The 23,388-nt window shown below is 41.7% G+C and overlaps 1 protein-coding gene across 1 annotated transcript; it reads left to right on the forward strand.

Annotated features, from left to right (window-relative positions):
* The first annotated feature begins 1,060 nt into the window (after window positions 1-1,060).
* On the forward strand, window positions 1,061-9,520 carry LOC130071829 (protein delta homolog 1). The gene is made up of 5 exons (XM_056236724.1): window positions 1,061-1,201; window positions 1,415-1,475; window positions 2,417-2,547; window positions 3,920-4,016; window positions 8,948-9,520. Exons 1-5 carry the CDS (start codon window positions 1,135-1,137, stop codon window positions 9,495-9,497), a joined length of 906 nt encoding a protein of 301 aa, XP_056092699.1. The 5' UTR covers window positions 1,061-1,134; the 3' UTR covers window positions 9,498-9,520.
* The last annotated feature ends 13,868 nt before the right edge of the window (window positions 9,521-23,388 follow it).

Consider the following 23,388-nt stretch of genomic DNA (forward strand, 5'->3'; position numbering starts at 1 on the left):
TTGATGGGTGGAGTTTAGATCTCTGGTGTTTATGTGTGTAGTGGAAGGTGTTTGATGGGTGGAGTTTAGATCTCTGATGTTTATGTGTGTAGTTGAAGGTGTTTGATGGGTGGAGTTTAGATCTCTGGTGTTTATGTGTGTAGTTGAAGGTGTTTGATGGGTGGAGTTTAGATCTCTGGTGTTTATGTGTGTAGTTGAAGGTGTTTGATGGGTGGAGTTTAGATCTCTAGTGTTTATGTGTGTAGTTGAAGGTGTTTGATGGGTGGAGTTTAGATCTCTGGTGTTTATGTGTGTAGTGGAAGGTGTTTGATGGGTGGAGTTTAGATCTCTGATGTTTATGTGTGTAGTTGAAGGTGTTTGATGGGTGGAGTTTAGATCTCTGGTGTTTATGTGTGTAGTTGAAGGTGTTTGATGGGTGGAGTTTAGATCTCTGGTGTTTATGTGTGCATTTGAAGGTGTTTGATGGGTGGAGTTTAGATCTCTGGTGTTTATGTGTGTAGTTGAAGGTGTTTGATGGGTGGAGTTTAGATCTCTGGTGTTTATGTGTGTAGTTGAAGGTGTTTGATGGGTGGAGTTTAGTTCTCTGGTGTTTATGTGTGTAGTTGAAGGTGTTTGATGGGTGGAGTTTAGATCTCTGATGTTTTTGTGTGTAGTTGGAGGTGTTTGATGGGTGGAGTTTAGTTCTCTTGTGTTTATGTGTGTAGTTGAAGGTGTTTGATGGGTGGAGTTTAGATCTCTGGTGTTTATGTGTGTAGTTGAAGGTGTTTGATGGGTGGAGTTTAGATCTCTGATGTTTATGTGTGTAGTTGAAGGTGTTTGATGGGTGGAGTTTAGATCTCTGATGTTTATGTGTGTAGTTGAAGGTGTTTGATGGGTGGAGTTTAGATCTCTGATGTTTATGTGTGTAGTTGGAGGTGTTTGATGGGTGGAGTTTAGTGTCTGACTGAAGCAGCGGCTGCTCGTGGATTCATCGATCAAACTGGACTTTCTCAGAGGAGTTTCTTCATTTCCACAGTGTCTGTTTTCTCACGGAGTTGAAAGATTAGAGGAATAGTTTATGGATAAGTAAGTTTGAATGATGATGATTTTGATGATGTGAATGCGATTATCAGCGGAAGCTCGAGCTCCGGGAGGATGAATGCATTTCTCCGGCTCGGATTCTCATTTCTGCTGCTCTTCTGCGCGCCCGCTTCTACTCAAGGTGAAATATAGAAATATAGATCTTAATTTCTACGTTACGTCGCTCTTATTTTACTGATTTACTGACGCGCATAATCTGTATCTGTTGCATTTCTACAGCTGTCAGTCAAACTTCATGTGTTGGAGTGCGCGTGAGACACGATGCATGACTCCGGACAGATGATTGCTTTTTCGTCAGTAATGTGTGTGTGTGTGTGTGTGTGTGTGTGTTCAGGTCCAGGTTGTGCTGCTGGATGTCATGGACAGCACGGGTTCTGTGAGTCTGGAGAATGCAGGTGAGTGTTGAAAACGTCATTAACATTTTTAGAAACAAATGAAACGCATAGAGATGCTGTCAGTGTGTGAGAGACTTGTCCAGACGCTCATATACAGTCAAGCCACACATTATTCAGACACCAGATATCATTTTTGATATTTTTTTACTAGTGTGTGCAGGACACTATAGTTCATTTATGTAAGTGAGGAGAGCAAAATAAAGTAAACTGTGACATATTACACCCAAATATTCTTCATACAGTGACTACCAGTGACATTTATAATCATTCAGGACCAGAAATGATTCCTCCACTTTGAGCTGATGATGTTTTGCTGAAGTGTGTTTTCTGTAATCGCTAATGCTCTTTTTACACACACACTGAACAACATGAAGCATTGCTTGGTCACTGGTTGAGCTAAACTGGTATTATCTGAATGTGTAGTTAAATTTACCAGCTGACAGATATTCAACATAATTCATGTGTGAGAGTCTAACAGAAGGACGGACAAAACCAGTCAAATATCCACTGAGTTCTGCTCATATTTATTACCATTTTCTAAACTATAGCGAATAAACTGATAATGTGAGAAATGTTGAAGCTGTCTGACAGTCTGAGTAATGTTGGTGTGACTGTATGTCATGGATGCTTTTAAAACCAGTTAAACGTCAGTGGTGGACTCGCAGTGTAAAGGCATGTGTTGGTGTTGTGTGTGTGTGTCTGTGTGTGTGTGTATAGGCAGGTGTTGGTGTGTGTGTGTGTGTGTGTGTGTGTGTGTGTGTGTGTGTGTGTGTGTGTGTGTGTGTGTGTGTGTGTGTGTGTGTGTGTGTGTGTGTGTGTGTGTAAAGGCAGGTGATGTGTGTGTAAAGGCCGGTGTGTGTGTGTTTGTGTGTAAAGGCAGCTGTTGTGTGTGTAAAGGCAGGTGTTGTGTGTGTAAAGGCCAGTGTGTGTGTGATTTACAGGTGTGTGTCCGGTTGGCGCGGGCCGGCGTGTGATCAGTGTGTTCCTCCGCTCGGCTGTGCGCACGGGACCTGTGAGGAACCAGGCCAGTGCATCTGTGAGCGCGGCTGGACGGGAGCGCGCTGTGATCGAGGTCCGAAACACCAGAGGCTTCCTCAGGTTCCAGATCCAATATCTGAACAATCTTAAATCAAGACACGTTTTAAGCTAATTTCTGGAGATAAAATATATATACAGTATATTCACATTTTGTACAGCGCTTTTCACAACACACATCGTTTCTAAGCAGCTTTACAGAAAGTCCACATTACAGTTTACAGAGATCTGTTATCAGAGGACACTGTCTGAGTTATGCAGAAATGTACATATACAAATCACAGTTAGCGAAAAATGTATTAATTTAAACAATGTAATAATTTAATGCAGAAACAATGAGCTCACTGAAGTTATGAATACTTGTTTGTTAACAAATGATTGACATTTAGAAAAATGTAGCATTGGTGCGTGTAGATTCAGAGTTAGCGTCATCTGAAGTCAATATCATATAAATTAAATATGTTTATGCATAAAATAAGAAAAATATTTGCCAGTAATATTTTTTTCTTGTTTTAAGCATAAAATCAATAACTTTTTTGATATTTTTCATAAAACAAGACTTAATATCTTCAGTCATTTTGCTTCTCCAGTAAATGTATCATGATTTAAGAATGTTTAGATATTTGTGCTGGATAACAAGACAATAATTTTTTGTGCAGTGTACTGGACGTTATAAACTCAAATTATATGTCAAATTATATGTTCTACAAATGTTTGGCTGACATTCTCATAAAGTTATTAAAACGTTATTCATGAATGTTCTCTGAATGTTCAAAAGTTTTGCTTGGAACATTCCATTGTTTCATTCTTTTAAACATTATGTGATCGTTACTTTTGAATGTTTTCTAAATGTTATGAAACTAGTATTTAAAAAAGTTAGACGAACGTCCAACTGAAATGTTTCAGTACATTCCATAAATGATGTTTAAATAACCCAGCAAGCAATTTTGCGTTTAAAAAACGTCTAATATCCGTCCACACACAGCCTGACGTCTGGGCTAAAACTGGGCAAAGTCTGGGCGGTCAGTGAAACTTTAATAGACGTCTAAATCATCGCCCGAGAATATACTAGACATCAATTAGTGAAATGAGTGAAGAATGAAACCAAACACCTTGTAATCACTGTTGACTTTGCTTACATGATGGAATATCATACATTTTGCAAGTTATTTTGGCAAAAACAACATGTAACCAAATTCAAGTGTGTTACTCACAGCCGGACTATATCGGGTCTATAGTTCACCGAGACGGAGAAATGATGGATATTGCTGGCTGGGAACATTTTGTGTTAATATTTTGAGAACATTATTAAAGACCAACTAATTGTGCAACTCACGCTTCAGGGTTCAGTCGCAGCAGCAGTGTGTGTGTGTGTGTGTGTGACAGTGGATGTGTTGTTTTCCTCTCAGACGTCCGGCCGTGTTCATCTAAGCCCTGCTCGGGGAACTCCACCTGTGTGGCGATGGAGGGAGGAGGAGGACACGCGTGTGTATGTGCTGGAGACGGGTAACACTGACCACTGTTTGCTCTGTTTAACGTGTGTGGAGTGAAAAGCATGTTTACTGGTCCACAGAAATATTCCTCACATAAACTGCTCTTGATATTCGGGAGCAGACCTAAGATTATCCAGCGCTGGCATTAATCAGTGTTCGCATCGATCGATCTTATTTGACCTTTACAAAAGAAATCAAGAGCAATCCATCAAGTGTGCAACCTTTGGCTGACAAATACAGTCGTCACAAAAAGTCTTAAACATGTCTGAACTTCTCTGCATTAGATGCATAATATAAAGTTCTGTTTATTTCTACTGTGCTTTATACAGTACAGATCGATTCAAAGCAGCTTCAGTAATAAACAGAATCAATGATGGAAACTTCAGTAAATATGAAACTCTACAGAAGACAATACCCAGCAAGCAATTCTGCTTTTTAAAAAACACGTCTAGGATAAAACAAGGCAAAGTTTGGGCTGTCGGTGAAAGTCTAATAGACGTGTAAACCACAGCCCAAGAATAGACTAGCCATCAATTAGATAACATGTCAAAGAAATGAAACCAAACACCTTGTAATCACTGTTGACTTTGCCTACATGATGGAATATCATACATCTCACAAGTTCTTTTGGCAAAAACGACATGTAACCAAATTCTTTTGGTTATTTTGTCTAGAAGTGTGTAACTCATAGCCGGACTATACCGGGTCTATAGTTCACCGAGACGGAGAAATGGCGGATATTGCTGGCTGGGTAGAGTCATTATTCAGATAAAGTTTTGTTCTCATCTCAGTGCGCTCAAATCAATAATATTAATGAATATTAAGTTAAGTGTCTTTCAAACGCCAAATAAACAAGCTCAAACTCTGCCAGGTGACAGAAATAGAATCACATGTTTAGATACTTTGATGTATAATGTAAAGACGAGTGTGAACTGTGGTGGTGCTGAAGCTAAAATAAGCCGAGAGGATTCAGTCTGTCTGAAGCTGTAGCGTGACGTGTGATGATGCGTGTGATGATGTGTGTGACAGGCGTGTGACAGGCGTGTGATGATGCGTGTGATGATGTGTGTGACAGGCGTGTGATGATGCGTGTGATGATGCGTGTGACAGGCGTGTGATGATGCATGTGACAGGTGTGTGATGATGCGTGTGACGGAGGCATGTGACAGGCGTGTGACAGGCGTGTGATGATGCGTGTGATGATGTGTGTGACAGGCGTGTGATGATGTGTGTGACAGGCGTGTGATGATGAGTGTGATGATGCGTGTGACAGGCGTGTGATGATGCGTGTGACAGAGGCGTGTGATGATGCGTGTGACAGGTGTGTGATGATGCGTGTGACAGGCGTGTGATGATGCGTGTGACAGGTGTGTGATGATGCGTGTGACAAAGGCGTGTGATGATGCGTGTGACAGGTGTGTGATGATGCGTGTGACAGGCGTGTGATGATGCGTGTGACAGGTGTGTGATGATGCGTGTGACAAAGGCGTGTGATGATGTGTGTAATGATGCGTGTGATGATGTGTGTGACAGGCGTGTGATGATGTGTGTGACAGGCGTGTGATGATGAGTGTGATGATGCGTGTGACAGGCGTGTGATGATGCGTGTGACAGAGGCGTGTGATGATGCGTGTGACAGGTGTGTGATGATGCGTGTGACAGGTGTGTGATGATGCGTGTGACAAAGGCGTGTGATGATGTGTGTGACAGATGTGTGATGATGCGTGTGACAGAGGCGTGTGATGATGCATGTGATGATGCGTGTGACAGGTGTGTGATGATGCGTGTGACAGGCGTGTGATGATGCGTGTGACAGGTGTGTGATGATGCGTGTGACAGAGGCGTGTGATGATGCGTGTGACAGGTGTGTGATGATGCGTGTGACAGGCGTGTGATGATGCGTGTGACAGGTGTGTGATGATGCGTGTGACAAAGGCGTGTGATGATGTGTGTAATGATGCGTGTGATGATGTGTGTGACAGGCGTGTGATGATGTGTGTGACAGGCGTGTGATGATGAGTGTGATGATGCGTGTGACAGGCGTGTGATGATGCGTGTGACAGAGGCGTGTGATGATGCGTGTGACAGGTGTGTGATGATGCGTGTGACAAAGGCGTGTGATGATGTGTGTGACAGATGTGTGATGATGCGTGTGACAGAGGCGTGTGATGCTGCGTGTGATGATGCGTGTGACAGGTGTGTGATGATGCGTGTGACAGGCGTGTGATGATGCGTGTGACAGGTGTGTGATGATGCGTGTGATGATGCGTGTGACAGGCGTGTGATGATGCATGTGACAGGCGTGTGATGATGCGTGTGACAGGCGTGTGATGATGCGTGTGACAGAGGCGTGTGACAGGTGTGTGATGATGTGTGTGATGATGCGTGTGATGATGCGTGTGATGATGCGTGTGGCAGGCGTGGGATGATGGGTGTGACAGGCGTGTGATGATGCATGTGACAGGTGTGTGATGATGCGTGTGATGATGCGTGTGACAGGCGTGTGATGATGCATGTGACAGGCGTGTGATGATGCGTATGATGATGCGTGTGACAGGCGTGTGATGATGCGTGTGACAGAGGCGTGTGACAGGTGTGTGATGATGCGTGTGACAGAGGCGTGTGACAGGCGTGTGACAGAGGCGTGTGATGATGAGTGTGATGATGCGTGTGACAGATGTGTGATGATGCGTGTGACAGGTGTGTGATGATGCGTGTGACAGGCGTGTGACAGGTGTGTGATGATGAGTGTGATGATGCGTGTGACAGGTGTGTGATGATGTGTGTGATGATGCGTGTGACAGAGGCGTGTGATGATGCGTGTGACAGATGTGTGATGATGCGTGTGACAGAGGTGTGTGATGATGCGTGTGACAGGCGTGTGACAGGTGTGTGATGATGAGTGTGATGATGCGTGTGACAGATGTGTGATGATGCGTGTGACAGGTGTGTGATGATGCGTGTGACAGGCGTGTGACAGGTGTGTGATGATGAGTGTGATGATGCGTGTGACAGGTGTGTGATGATGTGTGTGACAGGTGTGTGATGATGAGTGTGATGATGCGTGTGACAGGTGTGTGATGATGCGTGTGATGATGCGTGTGACAGGTGTGTGATGATGCGTGTGATGATGCGTGTGGCAGGCGTGGGATGATGCGTGTGATGATGCGTGTGACAGGCGTGTGATGATGCATGTGACAGGTGTGTGATGATGCGTGTGATGATGCGTGTGATGATGCGTGTGACAGGCGTGTGATGATGCATGTGACAGGCGTGTGATGATGCGTGTGATGATGCGTGTGACAGGCGTGTGATGATGCATGTGACAGGTGTGTGATGATGCGTGTGACAGAGGCATGTGACAGGTGTGTGATGATGCGTGTGACAGAGGCGTGTGACAGAGGCGTGTGACAGGTGTGTGATGATGTGTGTGACAGGCGTGTGATGATGCGTGTGATGATGCGTGTGACAGGCGTGTGATGATGCGTGTGGCAGGCGTGTGATGATGCATGTGACAGGTGTGTGATGATGCGTGTGACAGAGGCGTGTGATGATGCGTGTGACAGGTGTGTGATGATGCGTGTGACAGAGGCGTGTGACAGATGTGTGATGATGCGTGTGACAGAGGTGTGTGATGATGCGTGTGACAGGCGTGTGACAGGCCTGTGATGATGCGTGTGATGATGCGTGTGACAGGCGTGTGATGATGCGTGTGATGATGCGTGTGACAGGCGTGTGATGATGCATGTGACAGGCGTGTGACAGGCGTGTGATGATGCATGTGACAGGTGTGTGATGATGCGTGTGACAGAGGCGTGTGATGATGCGTGTGACAGGTGTGTGATGATGCGTGTGACAGAGGCGTGTGATGATGCGTGTGACAGAGGCGTGTGATGATGCGTGTGACAGATGTGTGATGATGTGTGTGACAGAGGTGTGTGATGATGCGTGTGACAGAGGTGTGTGATGATGCGTGTGACAGGCGTGTGACAGGTGTGTGATGATGAGTGTGATGATGCGTGTGACAGATGTGTGATGATGCGTGTGACAGGTGTGTGATGATGCGTGTGACAGGCGTGTGACAGGTGTGTGATGATGCGTGTGACAGGTGTGTGATGATGTGTGTGACAGGCGTGTAAAAGGTGTGTGATGATGAGTGTGATGATGCGTGTGACAGGTGTGTGATGATGCGTGTGATGATGCGTGTGTGATGATGTGTGTGACAGGCGTGTGACAGGTGTGTGATGATGAGTGTGATGATGCGTGTGACAGGCGTGTGATGATGCGTGTGACAGAGGCGTGTGATGATGCATGTGACAGGCGTGTGATGATGCGTGTGATGATGTGTGTGACAGGCGTGTGATGATGCGTGTGACAGGCGTGTGATGATGCGTGTGACAGGCGTGTGATGATGCGTGTGACAGGCGTGTGATGATGCGTGTGACAGGCGTGTGATGATGCATGTGACAGGCGTGTGATGATGCGTGTGACAGGCGTGTGATGATGCGTGTGACAGGCGTGTGATGATGCGTGTGACAGAGGCGTGTGATGATGCATGTGACAGGCGTGTGATGATGCGTGTGACAGGCGTGTGACAGAGGCGTGTGATGATGCGTGTGATGATGTGTGTGACAGGCGTGTGATGATGCGTGTGACAGAGGCGTGTGATGATGCGTGTGACAGAGGTGTGTGATGATGCGTGTGACAGAGGTGTGATGATGCGTGTGACAGGTGTGTGACAGAGGCGTGTGATGATGCGTGTGACAGGCGTGTGACAGAGGCGTGTGATGATGCGTGTGATGATGCGTGTGACAGGCGTGTGACAGAGGCGTGTGATGATGCGTGTGATGATGCGTGTGACAGGCGTGTGACAGAGGCGTGTGATGATGCATGTGTCAGGCGTGTGACAGAGGCGTGTGATGATGCGTGTCCTGTGGTCCGCAGCTCCCGCTGTCAGAACGGAGGATCCTGCTCCGCCAGCCGTTGCCTGTGTCCTGCTGGGTTCACTGGCGTGTTCTGTGAGATCCCGCTGGACGTCTGCGAGCCCAATCCGTGCCTGAACGGAGGCCGGTGTGTTAACGGGATCCGCTGCTCCTGTCTGCCGAGATTCACCGGCCCGTCCTGTGAACTGCATGTCAAGAAGCTGAAGATGAAGCCCCGAGTTAAAGCTCAGCACTTCTCGGCTCCGGCGCTCCACAAGCTCCTCCGGCCGGTCCCGGTGTCCAGTCCGCTGGTGACCCGCAGCCAGATCATCTGCTTCGCCGTTCTGGGTCTGCTCACCTGCCTGGTGGTGCTGGTGACCACGGGCCTGATCTTCTTCCCTCGCTGCGAGGTGTGGGTCGCCAACCGCAGGTACAGACGGCTGGTTCAGGAGAACCAGAGGAACCTCCTCCAACACGCGCCCGTCAACATTATCCTGCCGGAGAAGACCCGACTCAGCCCCCACGGGCCGCACTACACCTCCATACGGCACACCGCTGACCCTGTTCTCTGATCAGCGGCAGGATTACAGGCTTCTATCAGATGCACTTATTGTTGAAATACATGCATATATACAAACATGAGAATGTGAGGCTAACATTCAAAAGCCATCGGTCTTTTATAAACACATTAGTTTCTATTAAGTTATACATTATTATACTTTTTTCTACTCTCTTAATTAATGTACTGCTAAATGTATTATTTGCTTATTTATTTCATTTTTAATCAATTTTATTTTAATCTAGAACACTCATTTTATTAATGCATTTTAATCTAATTTATTTGCTTGGTTTAATCTTATTATTTATTGGATTTGTTTATTACTAATCTATGTTCATGTTTTAAACACTCGATTTATTCATTTATGTATTTTAATTTAATTTATACTTAGTTTAATCTTTTAATTTATTTAATTACTTTTTAAAAACTTCTATTTATTTATTATTTATTTACAACTAGTATATTTTTATACATTTATGTATTTTAGTCACATTTATTTACTTATTTTCTTATTTATTTATTTAATACATTTTTTTAATATTTTTTTTAATTTTTAAATAAAGAAAATCTCTCTCTCTTTCTCTCTCTCTGTCTCTCTCCCTCTCTCTCACTCTCACTCTCACTCTCTCTCTCTCTCTCTCTCTCTCTCTCTCTCTCCCTCTCCCTCCCTCTCCCCTCTCTCTCCCTCTCTCTCTCTCTCCCTCTCTCCCTCTCTCCCCCTCTCCCCTCTCCCCTCTCTGTCTCTCTCACTCTCTCTCTCCCTCTCCCTCCCTCTCCCCTCTCTGTCTCTCTCCCTCTCTCTCTCTCTCTCTCTCTCTCTCTCTCTCTCTCTCTCTCTCTCTCTCTCTCTCTCTCTCTCTCTCTCTCTCTCTCTCTCTCCCTCTCTCCCCCTCTCCCCTCTCTCTCTCTCCCTCCCCCTCCCTCTCCCTCTCTCATTCCAAAGGCCAGTGAAATAGATGTTGTTTTTCCAGTTTCTCTGCCGTCCTGAAGCAGATGAACTGTGATTACTCTCATGTGCTTCACAGATTCTTTTACTTTTCATGCACATATTTTAATGTGAACAGATGATTAATGTAGCACTAAATAAACCAGTATTTATTGATGTAGACTTCTAATACTCATTCTCAAGTGATGATTACATGCTGTCTTGCCAATATGGTTTTGCATTTTAGTTAAAAAAAAATATGAAAAGAATGACCTTCTGGGAAATGTCGTTGTTGATTGTGTTGTCAGAAATCATAATTTGTTTTCCTCCTGAAATATAGATGTTCAGTGACGGACGGTCTCTGCCGCCATCTAGCGGTGACACTCGCAGTTACGCGGATGACCGCAGCGCAAGCACTTTTCCTTCCTCGTCATGCATCACGTGACGCGGCAGTGATAATGGCGGTAATTCTGCGTGTGTCCAGCAGGGGGCGCGATACAAACACGAGCTCTCCTCTTCATCTCAGCTAAATTAATGATTTAAATTAACAGTTGATTTGATGGATCGTTGCTCCCAACGTTCCTGATTCCAACAATCATATTGCTTGTATTGTGTTTACTGTAGATTTTACAGCAGTGTTCACACTGTCAGTCTGATCTAATGGCCTATGGAAGCACGTGTATGCCACAGGGGAAACACGTGCCTCGGTAAGTCATAGTCAAGTCCAGAAATTACTAGAAAAAAAAGTTTTAAAAAAATCGAAATTGCGATGTTTTCTGTCATAATTTCGGCTTCCTCAGTCTCGTTTTCCAGCACAAATATCTAAACATTCCTAAATCAAGATACTTTTACTGGAGATCCGCAATAACTGAAGATATTAAGTCTAAAGAAAAGCTTAAAGAAAAAATCGTCAAAATTAAATGAGCTTATGCTAAAAACAAGAACAAATATCTTGTTTTCCCTTTGAGTTTATTTTTCCCAGTGGCAGATGTTTTTTGTGTCATTTTAAGCAGAAACTCACTTAGTTTTGATGATTTTTTTCTGAAAATAAGACTTAATATCTTCTCCAGTAAAAATGTATCTTGATTTAAGATTGTTTAGATATTTGTGCTGGAAAACGAGAGAAACACTGAGGAAGAGCATCATGTTTTGCAGTGCATGATCTTTCAGCGTATCAATAAACCCTGAACACATGACTATATCCACACTGTTCTGTTTTGAGCATTAAGAAATACACGCCAGAGTTTGGCAGACGAGTTCCTGATGCGTGTGGAGAAGAACAGAAGACGAGGAGTGTAACCAGTGTTCATCTCCTGAGTCTCGCATCTCTCCTCAGCGGCTGATGGAGGATGTTAGCAGTAAGAAAGGAAGCTCTCGGCTCTACACTCACCTAAAGGATTATTAGGAACACCTGTTCAATTTTTCATTAATGCAATTATCTAATCAACCAATCACATGGCAGTTGCTTCAATGCATTTAGGGGTGTGGTCCTGGTCAAGACAATCTCCTGAACTCCAAACTGAATGTCAGAATGGGAAAGAAAGGTGATTTAAGCAATTTTGAGCGTGGCATGGTTGTTGGTGCCAGACGGGCCGGTCTGAGTATTTCACAATCTGCTCAGTTACTGGGATTTTCACGCACAACCATTTCTAGGGTTTACAAAGAATGGTGTGAAAAGGGAAAAGCATCCAGTATGCGGCAGTCCTGTGGGCGAACATGCCATGTTGATGCCAGAGGTCAGAGGAGAATGGGCCGACTGATTCAAGCTGATAGAAGAGCAACTTTGACTGAAATAAACACTCGTTACAACCGAGGTATGCAGCAAAGCATTTGTGAAGCCACAACACGCACAACCTTGAGGCGGATGGGCTACAACAGCAGAAGACCCCACCGGGTACCACTCATCTCCACTACAAATAGGAAAAAGAGGCTACAATTTGCAAGAGCTCACCAAAATTGGACAGTTGAAGACTGGAAAAATGTTGCCTGGTCTGATGAGTCTTGATTTCTGTTGAGACATTCAGATGGTAGAGTCAGAATTTGGCGTAAACAGAATGAGAACATGGATCCATCATGCCTTGTTACCACTGTGCAGGCTGGTGGTGGTGGTGTAATGGTGTGGGGGATGTTTTCTTGGCACACTTTAGGCCCCTTAGTGCCAATTGGGCATCGTTTAAATGCCACGGCCTACCTGAGCATTGTTTCTGACCATGTCCATCCCTTTATGGCCACCATGTACCCATCCTCTGATGGCTACTTCCAGCAGGATAATGCACCATGTCACAAAGCTCGAATCATTTCAAATTGGTTTCTTGAACATGACATTGAGTTCACTGTACTAAAATGGCCCCCACAGTCACCAGATCTCAACCCAATAGAGCATCTTTGGGATGTGGTGGAACGGGAGCTTCGTGCCCTGGATGTGCATCCCACAAATCTCCATCAACTGCAAGATGCTATCCTATCAATATGGGCCAACATTTCTAAAGAATGCTTTTAGCACCTTGTTGAATCAATGCCACGTAGAATTAAGGCAGTTCTGAAGGCGAAAGGTGGTCAAACACAGTATTAGTATGGTGTTCCTAATAATCCTTTAGGTGAGTGTATAATGGAGGATGTCCCCAGTGTCAGTCTTTCTGGAGCCGACTCCTGAAGGGCCAGCGCTGTGCCGTCGGGCTCGGCTCACTCCTGGTATTCAGTGAGCAAAACATGTAGAAAATCAACCTTTTTTAAAATACAATTTTTTGTAGTCATGATAGGGTGATGTAATACATTTAAAAAAATATTTTGGTCAAGCTCAGGTAAATAAATGTAACGGTTTATTAAACAAAATAAATGAAATGGATGGTAAAAAATGTCCATCCTGTGACGGATACAAATGCCTAAAACTGAGGCACTTTTGTTCACTTTTTAAAGTCCTACATTATTGACACTAGTAGATTTTCATTGTCAATGAATCTTTAGTGTGTTTGCTTTTTTGTGCTAATTTTAAGAAATTATTGTGGAAAACTGCTTAACAGGGCGGATGTTGAAGGTTGACCACATCACATTTGAAAGATAAAATTTGTAAAAATACACAGTTAAAATAATCAATGATCTCACTCACTTTCCCAAGTTGTTTTCCCTCCAAAAGAGTGCTGACTGCTTTATGATATTATGCCATTTCATTTCTTCCAACTTTCATTTAAAGGTAAATAATCAAAAATAACAGGGTGGATGATCAATTGAGGGACAGGCTAAAAACCTAGATTATAATTGTTAAAATAAATGTAAATTATTCAATTTAATAATTGAAAAAAATATATACATTACTAATATACAATGTAAAAAAAATGAAAAAATCATGTATAGTAAGTGTTGTATTATCCTGCAATTGGGACACAGGACACATGCTGATGCTGGTTCAAAGTGCTGTAAAAATCTCAACTTCAATATGAAATATCATCATCATCTGAAATATCATCATCATCTGAAATATCATCATCCTCTGAAATATCATCATCATCTGAAATATCATCATCATCTGAAATATCATCATCATCTGAAATATCACCATCTGAAATATCATCATCATCTGAAATATCATCATCATCTGAAATATCATCATCATCTGAAATATCATCATCCTCTGAAATATCATCATCCTCTGAAATATCATCATCTGAAATATCATCATCATCTGAAATATCATCATCATCTGAAATATCATCATCATCTGAAGTATCATCATCATCTGAAATATCATCATCATCTGAAATATCATCATCATCTGAAATATCATCATCATCTGAAGTATCATCATCATCTGAAATATCATCATCATCTGAAATATCAACTTCAATATGAAATATCATCATCTGAAATATCATCATCATCTGAAATATCATCATCATCTGAAGTATCATCATCATCTGAAATATCATCATCATCTGAAGTATCATCATCCTCTGAAATATCATCATCATCTGAAATATCAACTTCAATATGAAATATCATCATCTGAAATATCATCATCATCTGAAGTATCATCATCATCTGAAATATCATCATCATCTGAAATATCAACTTCAATATGAAATATCATCATCTGAAATATCATCATCATCTGAAATATCATCATCTGAAATATCAACTTCAATATGAAATATCATCATCTGAAATATCATCATCATCTGAAATATCATCATCATCTGAAATATCAACTTCAATATGAAATATCATCATCTGAAATATCATCATCATCTGAAATATCATTATCATCTGAAGTATCATCATCATCTGAAATATCATCATCATCTGAAATATCATCATCATCTGAAATATCAACTTCAATATGAAATATCATCATCTGAAATATCATCATCATCTGAAATATCATCATCATCTGAAATATCAACTTCAATATGAAATATCATCATCTGAAATATCATCATCATCTGAAATATCATTATCATCTGAAGTATCATCATCATCTGAAATATCATCATCATCTGAAATATCATCATCATCTGAAATATCAACTTCAATATGAAATATCATCATCTGAAATATCATCATCATCTGAAATATCATCATCCTCTGAAATATCATCATCATCTGAAATATCATCATCATCTGAAATATCAACTTCAATATGAAATATCATCATCTGAAATATCATCATCATCTGAAATATCATCATCATCTGAAATATCATCATCATCTGAAATATCATCATCATCTGAAATATCATCATCCTCTGAAATATCAACTTCAATATGAAATATCATCATCTGAAATATCATCATCATCTGAAATATCATCATCCTCTGAAATATCATCATCATCTGAAGTATCATCATCATCTGAAATATCATCATCATCTGAAATATCATCATCATCTGAAATATCAACTTCAATATGAAATATCATCATCTGAAATATCATCATCATCTGAAATATCATCATCATCTGAAATATCATCATCCTCTGAAATATCAACTTCAATATGAAATATCATCATCTGAAATATCATCATCATCTGAAATATCATCATCCTCTGAAATATCATCATCATCTGAAGTATCATCATCATCTGAAATATCATCATCATCTGAAATATCAACTTCAATATGAAATATCATCATCATCTGAAATATCATCATCATCTGAAATATCAACTTCAATATGAAATATCATCATCATCTGAAATATCATCATCATCTGAAATATCAACTTCAATATGAAATATCATCATCTGAAATATCATCATCATCTGAAATATCATCATCCTCTGAAATATCATCATCATCTGAAATATCATCATCATCTGAAATATCATCATCATCTGAAATATCATCATCCTCTGAAATAGATGATGGCTCAATTTCAGGAAAATTTCTAATATATTTTTATTTGTATATTTAACTCTTTGCCCGCCAGAATAAAAAATAAAATTTGCCTGCCATTTTGATCATTTTTACAAACCTGTCATGGTCCCTGTTGGAGTCATGTGATGTGAATGTCATGTGACCAAGGGCAAAGGGGAGTGATTAATAATGTGGGGTCACACACCTGTAGTGTGTGTGTTAGCATGGAAGCCAGGCTCGGCGTGTCTCAGCTATTCCTGAACTCCTCGTGGATAGGGTTTCATGAGAAGGATTATCGCACGATTGGATTTTCAAGACGACAGGAGCGACGTCTCTGGATGTGTTTGCTGCCGTCGAGCCGGTAGGACACGGGGTTCTTCTGTCTCTGCTTGTGTTTGCGGATGGTTTGATGAATCGGTGTCTAAACGGCTGGGCTTTTGCGAAACATTTCCGACGATGTGTGTCGTTTTGGCTTGTGTTTGCTTGTTTCGGAAAGGGTTTTGAGTGTTTCGCATTAAGACCGGTGATGTGTGTTTGCTTCAATCATGAGTGAGCTTGAAACTGGATGTTGAACAGGATAGATGTAAAAGAAAAGTTCAAATTACCGCAAAGACTTTGTCTAATAAAATAAAATAAATGTGATTAGAAGTTCTATACCAGCCATCAGAGAACTCGTGCTGAGAGACGAGAACGTTTTAAAGAGTCAAACTTCACAATCCCAGTATTCCCTAGCGACGAGCAAATCAAGAAGAATGAGTATCTCAAGCGTATATAAACACACTGACGCATTTATAAGACAGAGCCGTGGATAAAGGAATTGCGATGTCAAGTGATAACGGTCAGGATGAGCCGCTGAGAACAGCCGGATGCTTCGATAGGATTCATAACCGAGATGATATAAACCCAAGAGACAGCATCTCTAGAGGATCCAGCGAGCGAAGCTCTGCAAGACGTCCAACAACATCAGCTTCGGCACGCACTCGACTCTGCCGTCCGGCCCGCTGGGCCTCAGGGTGGACAGGCACGGGAGCAACTCTGGCCAAGGGGAAAGTGCTGTGGTGTGTGTGTTGTGTTCAGAGTGGTGTGTGTTGGTGTGTGTTGTGTTCAGAGTGGTGTGTGTTGGTGTGTGTTGTGTTCAGAGTGGTGTGACGCTTCAGTCTGATGGAAGGAATCCTTCGATGAAGGACAACAGGCACTGAATGCTGGTCAAAACCCTTTACTAGAAACGAGACTCGCCCGATTGCTTCTTCTGAGGATTGTGCCGAGGCGAACAAGGAATGTTTCTCGGACCGTTTATTTCCAGATCGTCTCTTCAACTCGAGCGGTTGAGTGAACACTAAAGCCCAGTGTGGAAGCAGTGCCGACGCCGGTCCAGGACATGCGGATCAAGTCCTCCATATTGTTGATAAGCGAAATGAAATCACATCTTTACTGATTCAACAACCGTGTTTGTCATCTTTGCACTAAAAGGGAATTTCACGTGTCTGACGGAAACCCTGAGCAATATCATGCCTTTGAAGAATCTTTTGAAAGTGGTGTGAGCGTAAAACTGAAAGCCTAGCGATCGCTTATTCTTTCTTGAGCCGTTTGCCAGGCGTCATCAGAGAGATGATGAAGAGTTGCGTATGCCTGCCGGCCGTGGGTATCTGAGGGCCAGCGCTTCACTAAGAGCACTCGGGTGACTACATCTGCCTGTGGAAGAGGCTCCTTCATGGGCACATATCAAGAGTGAAGATATCAGAGCTCTACAGGACTATAGTCTGTTCCTAAGAAGCTGTTATAACTCCATGCTGGATAATCAGTATTTTCATGAGATGGATACGCCCTTGGCCCTTGAATACATTGGCTGCAGTGAAGAAACTACTGTACAAATGGAGATCCGAGGTCTTGAAACCGCAGGACGCTGTCGATCAAACCGCTATACCTCCAGTGATATTGTTGACTTTGTTGAAAGACGTGATGCTCCAGCATTAGCAGGGAGTAAATCATCTTATCCTAAAAGAAGCAGTTTTCCTACTACCGTCACAGTATTCGAATGGAAATCAGAAATTGGAACCACCAGAAAAGAAATCGTTTCTCCCAGTAAGAAGAGTTGTTAGTTTTATAAATGTGGACATCTACTGGAAAAGAGCAGTCATGGGGAAAACATTGCGTTCTTCATAGAGAAAGGTGTTTGCTTGGGCTGTGTGTGTACAGGGATTGTAGAAATCTCCTATCATGTAAAGAGTGTAATCTTAAACTCTGGTGTGCTTCACATCTACCGAGAGGAAAGGCGACGGATTATAAACCCGTGTGGAGACGGACGGACGCTGTGTGCGGATCCGTGGAGTCCAGTGGCGCTGCTGAATAACCCTGTAGACCTTCCCTGGTTCCCTGGTTCCCTGGTTCCTGTGAAGTGATAAAACTGCAATAAGAAATAAGACTGACTTCTTCCGGCTTCAGGTCAAGGTAGTGCAGCAGGATTCTGGACACCTGGACTGATGAACAGGTAAAAAGACTAATATTCTCTTGTGTATTATGGGACAGGAGAACGTCAGCTACCCTGCTGGTTCCCAGATTAGAGAAGGTCGCTGGTTTGAGCCTAGAAGACTTTTGGGAGATACACAAAATACTCTTCCTACCGATGTATAGTGGAAACATCCCAGGAAAAAAGGATTCGCAGGGATGGCCACATGTGAAACGAGTGAGTCTACCTGAAACTGACTTATAGGAATAAATGGCCCAAGGGTTATGGAGCCAATTCTCCAGTGTCAGTAATGGACCATATGCAATTAAAACTAGGTTGACAGTGGCGACCAATCTGCCTTTGGGGATCCTGATGTCACAGTCTACAGGATTGCAGTTCCTAGCTTGGGAGAGCTTTGGAAACAACAATAACAAAAATGAACAAGTCTGGTTTTCAAGAGAAGATCACAAGTTTATTGAGACATTATCCTTTACATATGAAACTCAAACCGCCAGTATTTGGCAGCATGTCACAGGCTTAATGAATCATTCAAACGATTCGTTAAAACGGCCGATTCGTTCAGGAGCAGTGTTGCTTGTAGACGTACAACCGCTTTGCTTTGGCTTAGTTTGGAACTATTTTCGTTGGCAAAATAGAGAAAACAAACTTACATTATTGACAAATTAATTGTAATTCACAATATTAACTTCTTGTGTATTGATCTGTATTAAATTAATATCACATGTGGAAAAAACCGCACTCTTGTGTGCTTAACTATACCATATTATAAGCTCTCGCAGGGGCATTGGCCTGATATCTGGAATTTTAGGGCATTACTGCATTCTAATAGTGTTTTTGTTTGTTTTTTACATACTCGATGCACATCATTAAAAAAACAATTATTATCGTAGACGATACGCAGTGTTGAGCATGTTACTTAAAAAAAGTAATTAGTTATAGTTACTAGTTACTTCTCACAAATAGTAACTGAGTTAGTAACTGAGTTACATCATTATAAAAGTAACTAATTACCAGAGAAAGTAACTATTGCGTTACTTAAAAAAAAAAAAAAAAAAAATCAAATAGGCCTGTCAAATAATTTGGATGCCCCCAGTATTAAATATGTTAAATTAATGAAATGGACACTTAATAGTGTAGATTAGTGTTCAATGTTTTATAATAATAATTTATTCTATTTTAATGTTGCTGTGGGACAATGTGAGAGACGCCTATTAAATTCAATATATTATTCTAAATATTAGCATTACTATAGTAGAACAATAAAACATTATAGATGGTTTACTTAATATCGCACAGACCCCAACTGGCCAACAAATAAGTTTAAAAATAAATTATGCTTCTTAAGAAATGTACCAAAAATGAATAAATAATAATAAAAAATATGCGTACTCTTTGTGCATATTAAAATGATAAAACTGTTACACAACTTCACAACTAGTAGACATACTGTAGCCTGAGTATTTTCTTCCTAACAAAAGTAAACAGTTTAACAAGTGCTCTCTCAATATAATACTGAACAATTTACCAAAAAAAAAAAATATATAATACTAAAATATAATATTTTGGGGGTTTATTTTTATAATAGCGAACGTTATCATCAGAGATTATTTAAGCCAAATTCTAGACATGTTTGCCGCACGTGTTTACAACCGGTCAAACAAATAGCCTGTTTTCTGTGAATGTTCCCTGCAGGTTATTTTCGGGTTTATTTTATAACCTAAACAGAACGTTACCTGACGGTAATTTTTTAGATTTTACTTGTATAACCCTGTAAATTAATTAACGTTGCAGATATGTGTCATTTATTTATAAACAAACTATATAATGCTCGGACACCCTCGGTCTCTCTTGCGCAACTGTTAAGCGCGCTCTCGGACACATTCGGTCTCTCTCGCGCATTGAGCGCGCTCGCGCCAATCGCTTCGCTTTTGTCCACTCCGGCGCCTCATAAACACACACACACACACACACCAGAGAAAAAAACTTTGCAGGTCCTATGGCGGAGAGAGAGCCTACTCGGATGAAAGCCGCTTCAGTGAGTTCAATTATAGTAACGCCACATTTTTTTTCTCAGTAACGGTAACTGCGTTGTAACGGGGGAAACAGTAATTCGTTTGATTACTCGTTACTGAAAAAGATAACGCCGTTAGTAACGCCGTTTATTTATAACGCCGTTATTCCCATCACTGACGATACGGCTCTAGTATTCACACAATCGACTCTCCTGCCGCAGTCTGCTGTACTTTCTGCACGTCTTGATTGACAGGTGTCTCGTCCAATCAGCGGTCAGTATTCCATTCGCCACATATACCTACCTTTTCCGTTTTGTCTGACTTGTCGTTGTGTTTTCTGACTTGCTAATATGTTTTCAGATTTGTTGTTGCGGTTTCTGGTTTTTTATTTTGCTTTTGGAATTTATTCTGTTTTCTAACTTCTCAATTTGTTTTTAGCCTTTCCATTGCGTTTATAAATTTGTTGTTTTGTTTTGGAAATGTGTTTTGTTTTGCACTTCTCGGCCACCGTACTACGACCCAGGAAAGCTCCTGGTTCTGCATTTCAAGGGATGGCTTTGAATGCTCAACTATTACAGGGTCCAGATCTATGAGTTCAATGATTGGATCGATAACCAGGTTTAGGATTGAGGTTTTTTTTATTGAAGCCATCCATGTTTCATCAAGTGAGAGGGCCAAAAAAAAAAGATCTGACAGACTGTGTGTGTATAATATATATATATATATATATATACACTCACCGGCCACTTTATTAGGTACACCTGTCCAACTGCTCGTTAACACTTAACTTCTAAGCAGCCAATCACATGGCGGCAACTCAGTGCATTTAGGCATGTAGACATGGTCAAGACAATCTCCTGCAGTTCAAACCGAGCATCAGTATGGGGAAGAAAGTTGATTTGAGTGACTTTGAACGTGGCATGATTGTTGGTGCCAGAAGGGCTGGTCTGAGTATTTCAGAAACTGCTAATCTACTGGGATTTTCACGCACAACCATCTCTAGGGTTTACAGAGAATGGTCCGAAAAAGAAAAAACATCCAGTGAGCGGCAGTTCTGTGGGCGGAAATGCCTTGTTGATGCCAGAGGTCAGAGGAGAATGGCCAGACTGGTTCGAGCTGATAGAAGGGCAACAGTGACTGAAATAACCACTCGTTACAACCGAGGTATGCAGCAAAGCATTTGTGAAGCCACAACACGCACAACCTTGAGGCGGATGGGCTACAACAGCAGAAGACTCCACCGGGTACCACTCATCTCCACTACAAATAGGAAAAAGAGGCTACAATTTGCAAGAGCTCACCAAAATTGAACAGTTGAAGACTGGAAAAATGTTGCCTGGTCTGATGAGTCTCGATTTCTGTTAAGACATTCAGATGTTAGAGTCAGAATTTGGCGTGAACAGAATGAGAACATGGAACCATCATGCCTTGTTACCACTGTGCAGGCTGGTGGTGGTGGTGTAATGGTGTGGGGGATGTTTTCCTGGCACACTTTAGGCCCCTTAGTGCCAATTGGGCATCGTTTAAATGCCACGGCCTACCTGAGCATTGTTTCTGACCATGTCCATCCCTTTATGGCCACCATGTACCCATCCTCTGATGGCTACTTCCACCATGTCACAAAGCTCTAATCATTTCAAATTGGTTTCTTGAACATGACAATGAGTTCACTGTACTAAAATGGCCTCCACAGTCACCAGATCTCAACCCAATAGAGCATCTTTGGGATGTGGTGGAACGGGAGATTCGCATCATGGATGTGCAGCCGACAAATCTGCGGCAACTGTGTGATGCCATCATGTCAATATGGACCAAACTCCCTGAGGAATGCTTCCAGCACCTTGTTGAATCTATGCCACGAAGAATTGAGGCAGTTCTGAAGGCAAAAGGGGGTCCAACCCGTTACTAGCATGGGGTACCTAATAAAGTGGCCGGTGAGTGTATATATATTATGTGATGGCAAGAAGGTATAAAGGGTTATTTTTTCACCCAAAAATAAAAATTGTCATTTATTACTCACACTTGTCATTCCAAACCCGTTAGACCTTCGTTCATCTTCAGAACACAAAGATCTTTTTGATGAAATCTGAGAGATTTCTGTTCCTGCATTGACACCTACGCAACTACCACTGTGACGCTTCAAAGAGTTCATAAAAAGATCATAAAACTAATCCATATGAATCGAGCGGTTTAGTCCACATTTTCTGAAGAGAAACGATCACTTTATATGATGAATAGATTTAATTTAGGCTTTTATTCACATATAAACATTGATCAGCAAATGTAGCTCAACCACAGTCACATGGACTATTTAAATGTCTTAACTGCCTTTCTGGGCCTTTACGTGCTATTAAGGGTTGGGTTAGGTTCATCAAAGAATCCTGAAATAAAAACGTAAATAACTGTTTTCAACACTGATAATAATCATAAATGTTTCTTGATCCTCATATTAGAGTGATTTCTGAAGGATCATGTGACACTGAAGACTGGAGTAATGATACTGAAAATACAGCTTTGATCACAGGAATAAATTACACTTTACTATATATTCACATAGAGAACAGCTGATTTACACTGGAGTAATATTTCACAATATTCGTTTTTTTTTTATCAAATAAACACAGCCTTGGTGAGCAGAAGAGACTCTTTTAAAAACATTAAAAATCTCACCTGATCCACAACCTTTGACTGGTAGTGTATTTTACAGTCACTAATGCAGATTGAAAAGCACTATATTGCAGTGATCATAAACAGTGAGTCTCACGGCCTCCTCAGAATGATCATCTGAGTGTTTAATGTGTGTGAAGGCAACCGATGATGGAAACTACTCGTGCTTCATTAATCCCGATGCCAGACAGGAATCCTTCAGACACGAGGAACTAACCGGCTTATACAGACGTGTTTCTGAAACGCATGTCATTTATCCTCAGGCCAGATCTGGCACAGGAGAGAGAAACTAATACAGCTCTTCTCTCGGTTTATAGTCTCATCATGAGCAGATCAAGTCCAGGTCAGGATTACTGTACTAATGATTTCATGTTAATGTTAGAATAATTTTGAGATCATGCTAAAATAGACTAGATTCATAAACACACACACACACAGCAAACTCAGAGTTTCTCAGATTCGTGTTTGATTCAGAACTACAGAAG

The sequence above is a fragment of the Rhinichthys klamathensis genome, unplaced genomic scaffold (genome assembly GCF_029890125.1).
Source record: "Rhinichthys klamathensis goyatoka isolate OS25496 unplaced genomic scaffold, OSU_Roscu_1.1 h1tg000462l_1, whole genome shotgun sequence".
Classification (NCBI taxonomy): Eukaryota; Metazoa; Chordata; class Actinopteri; order Cypriniformes; family Leuciscidae; genus Rhinichthys; species Rhinichthys klamathensis.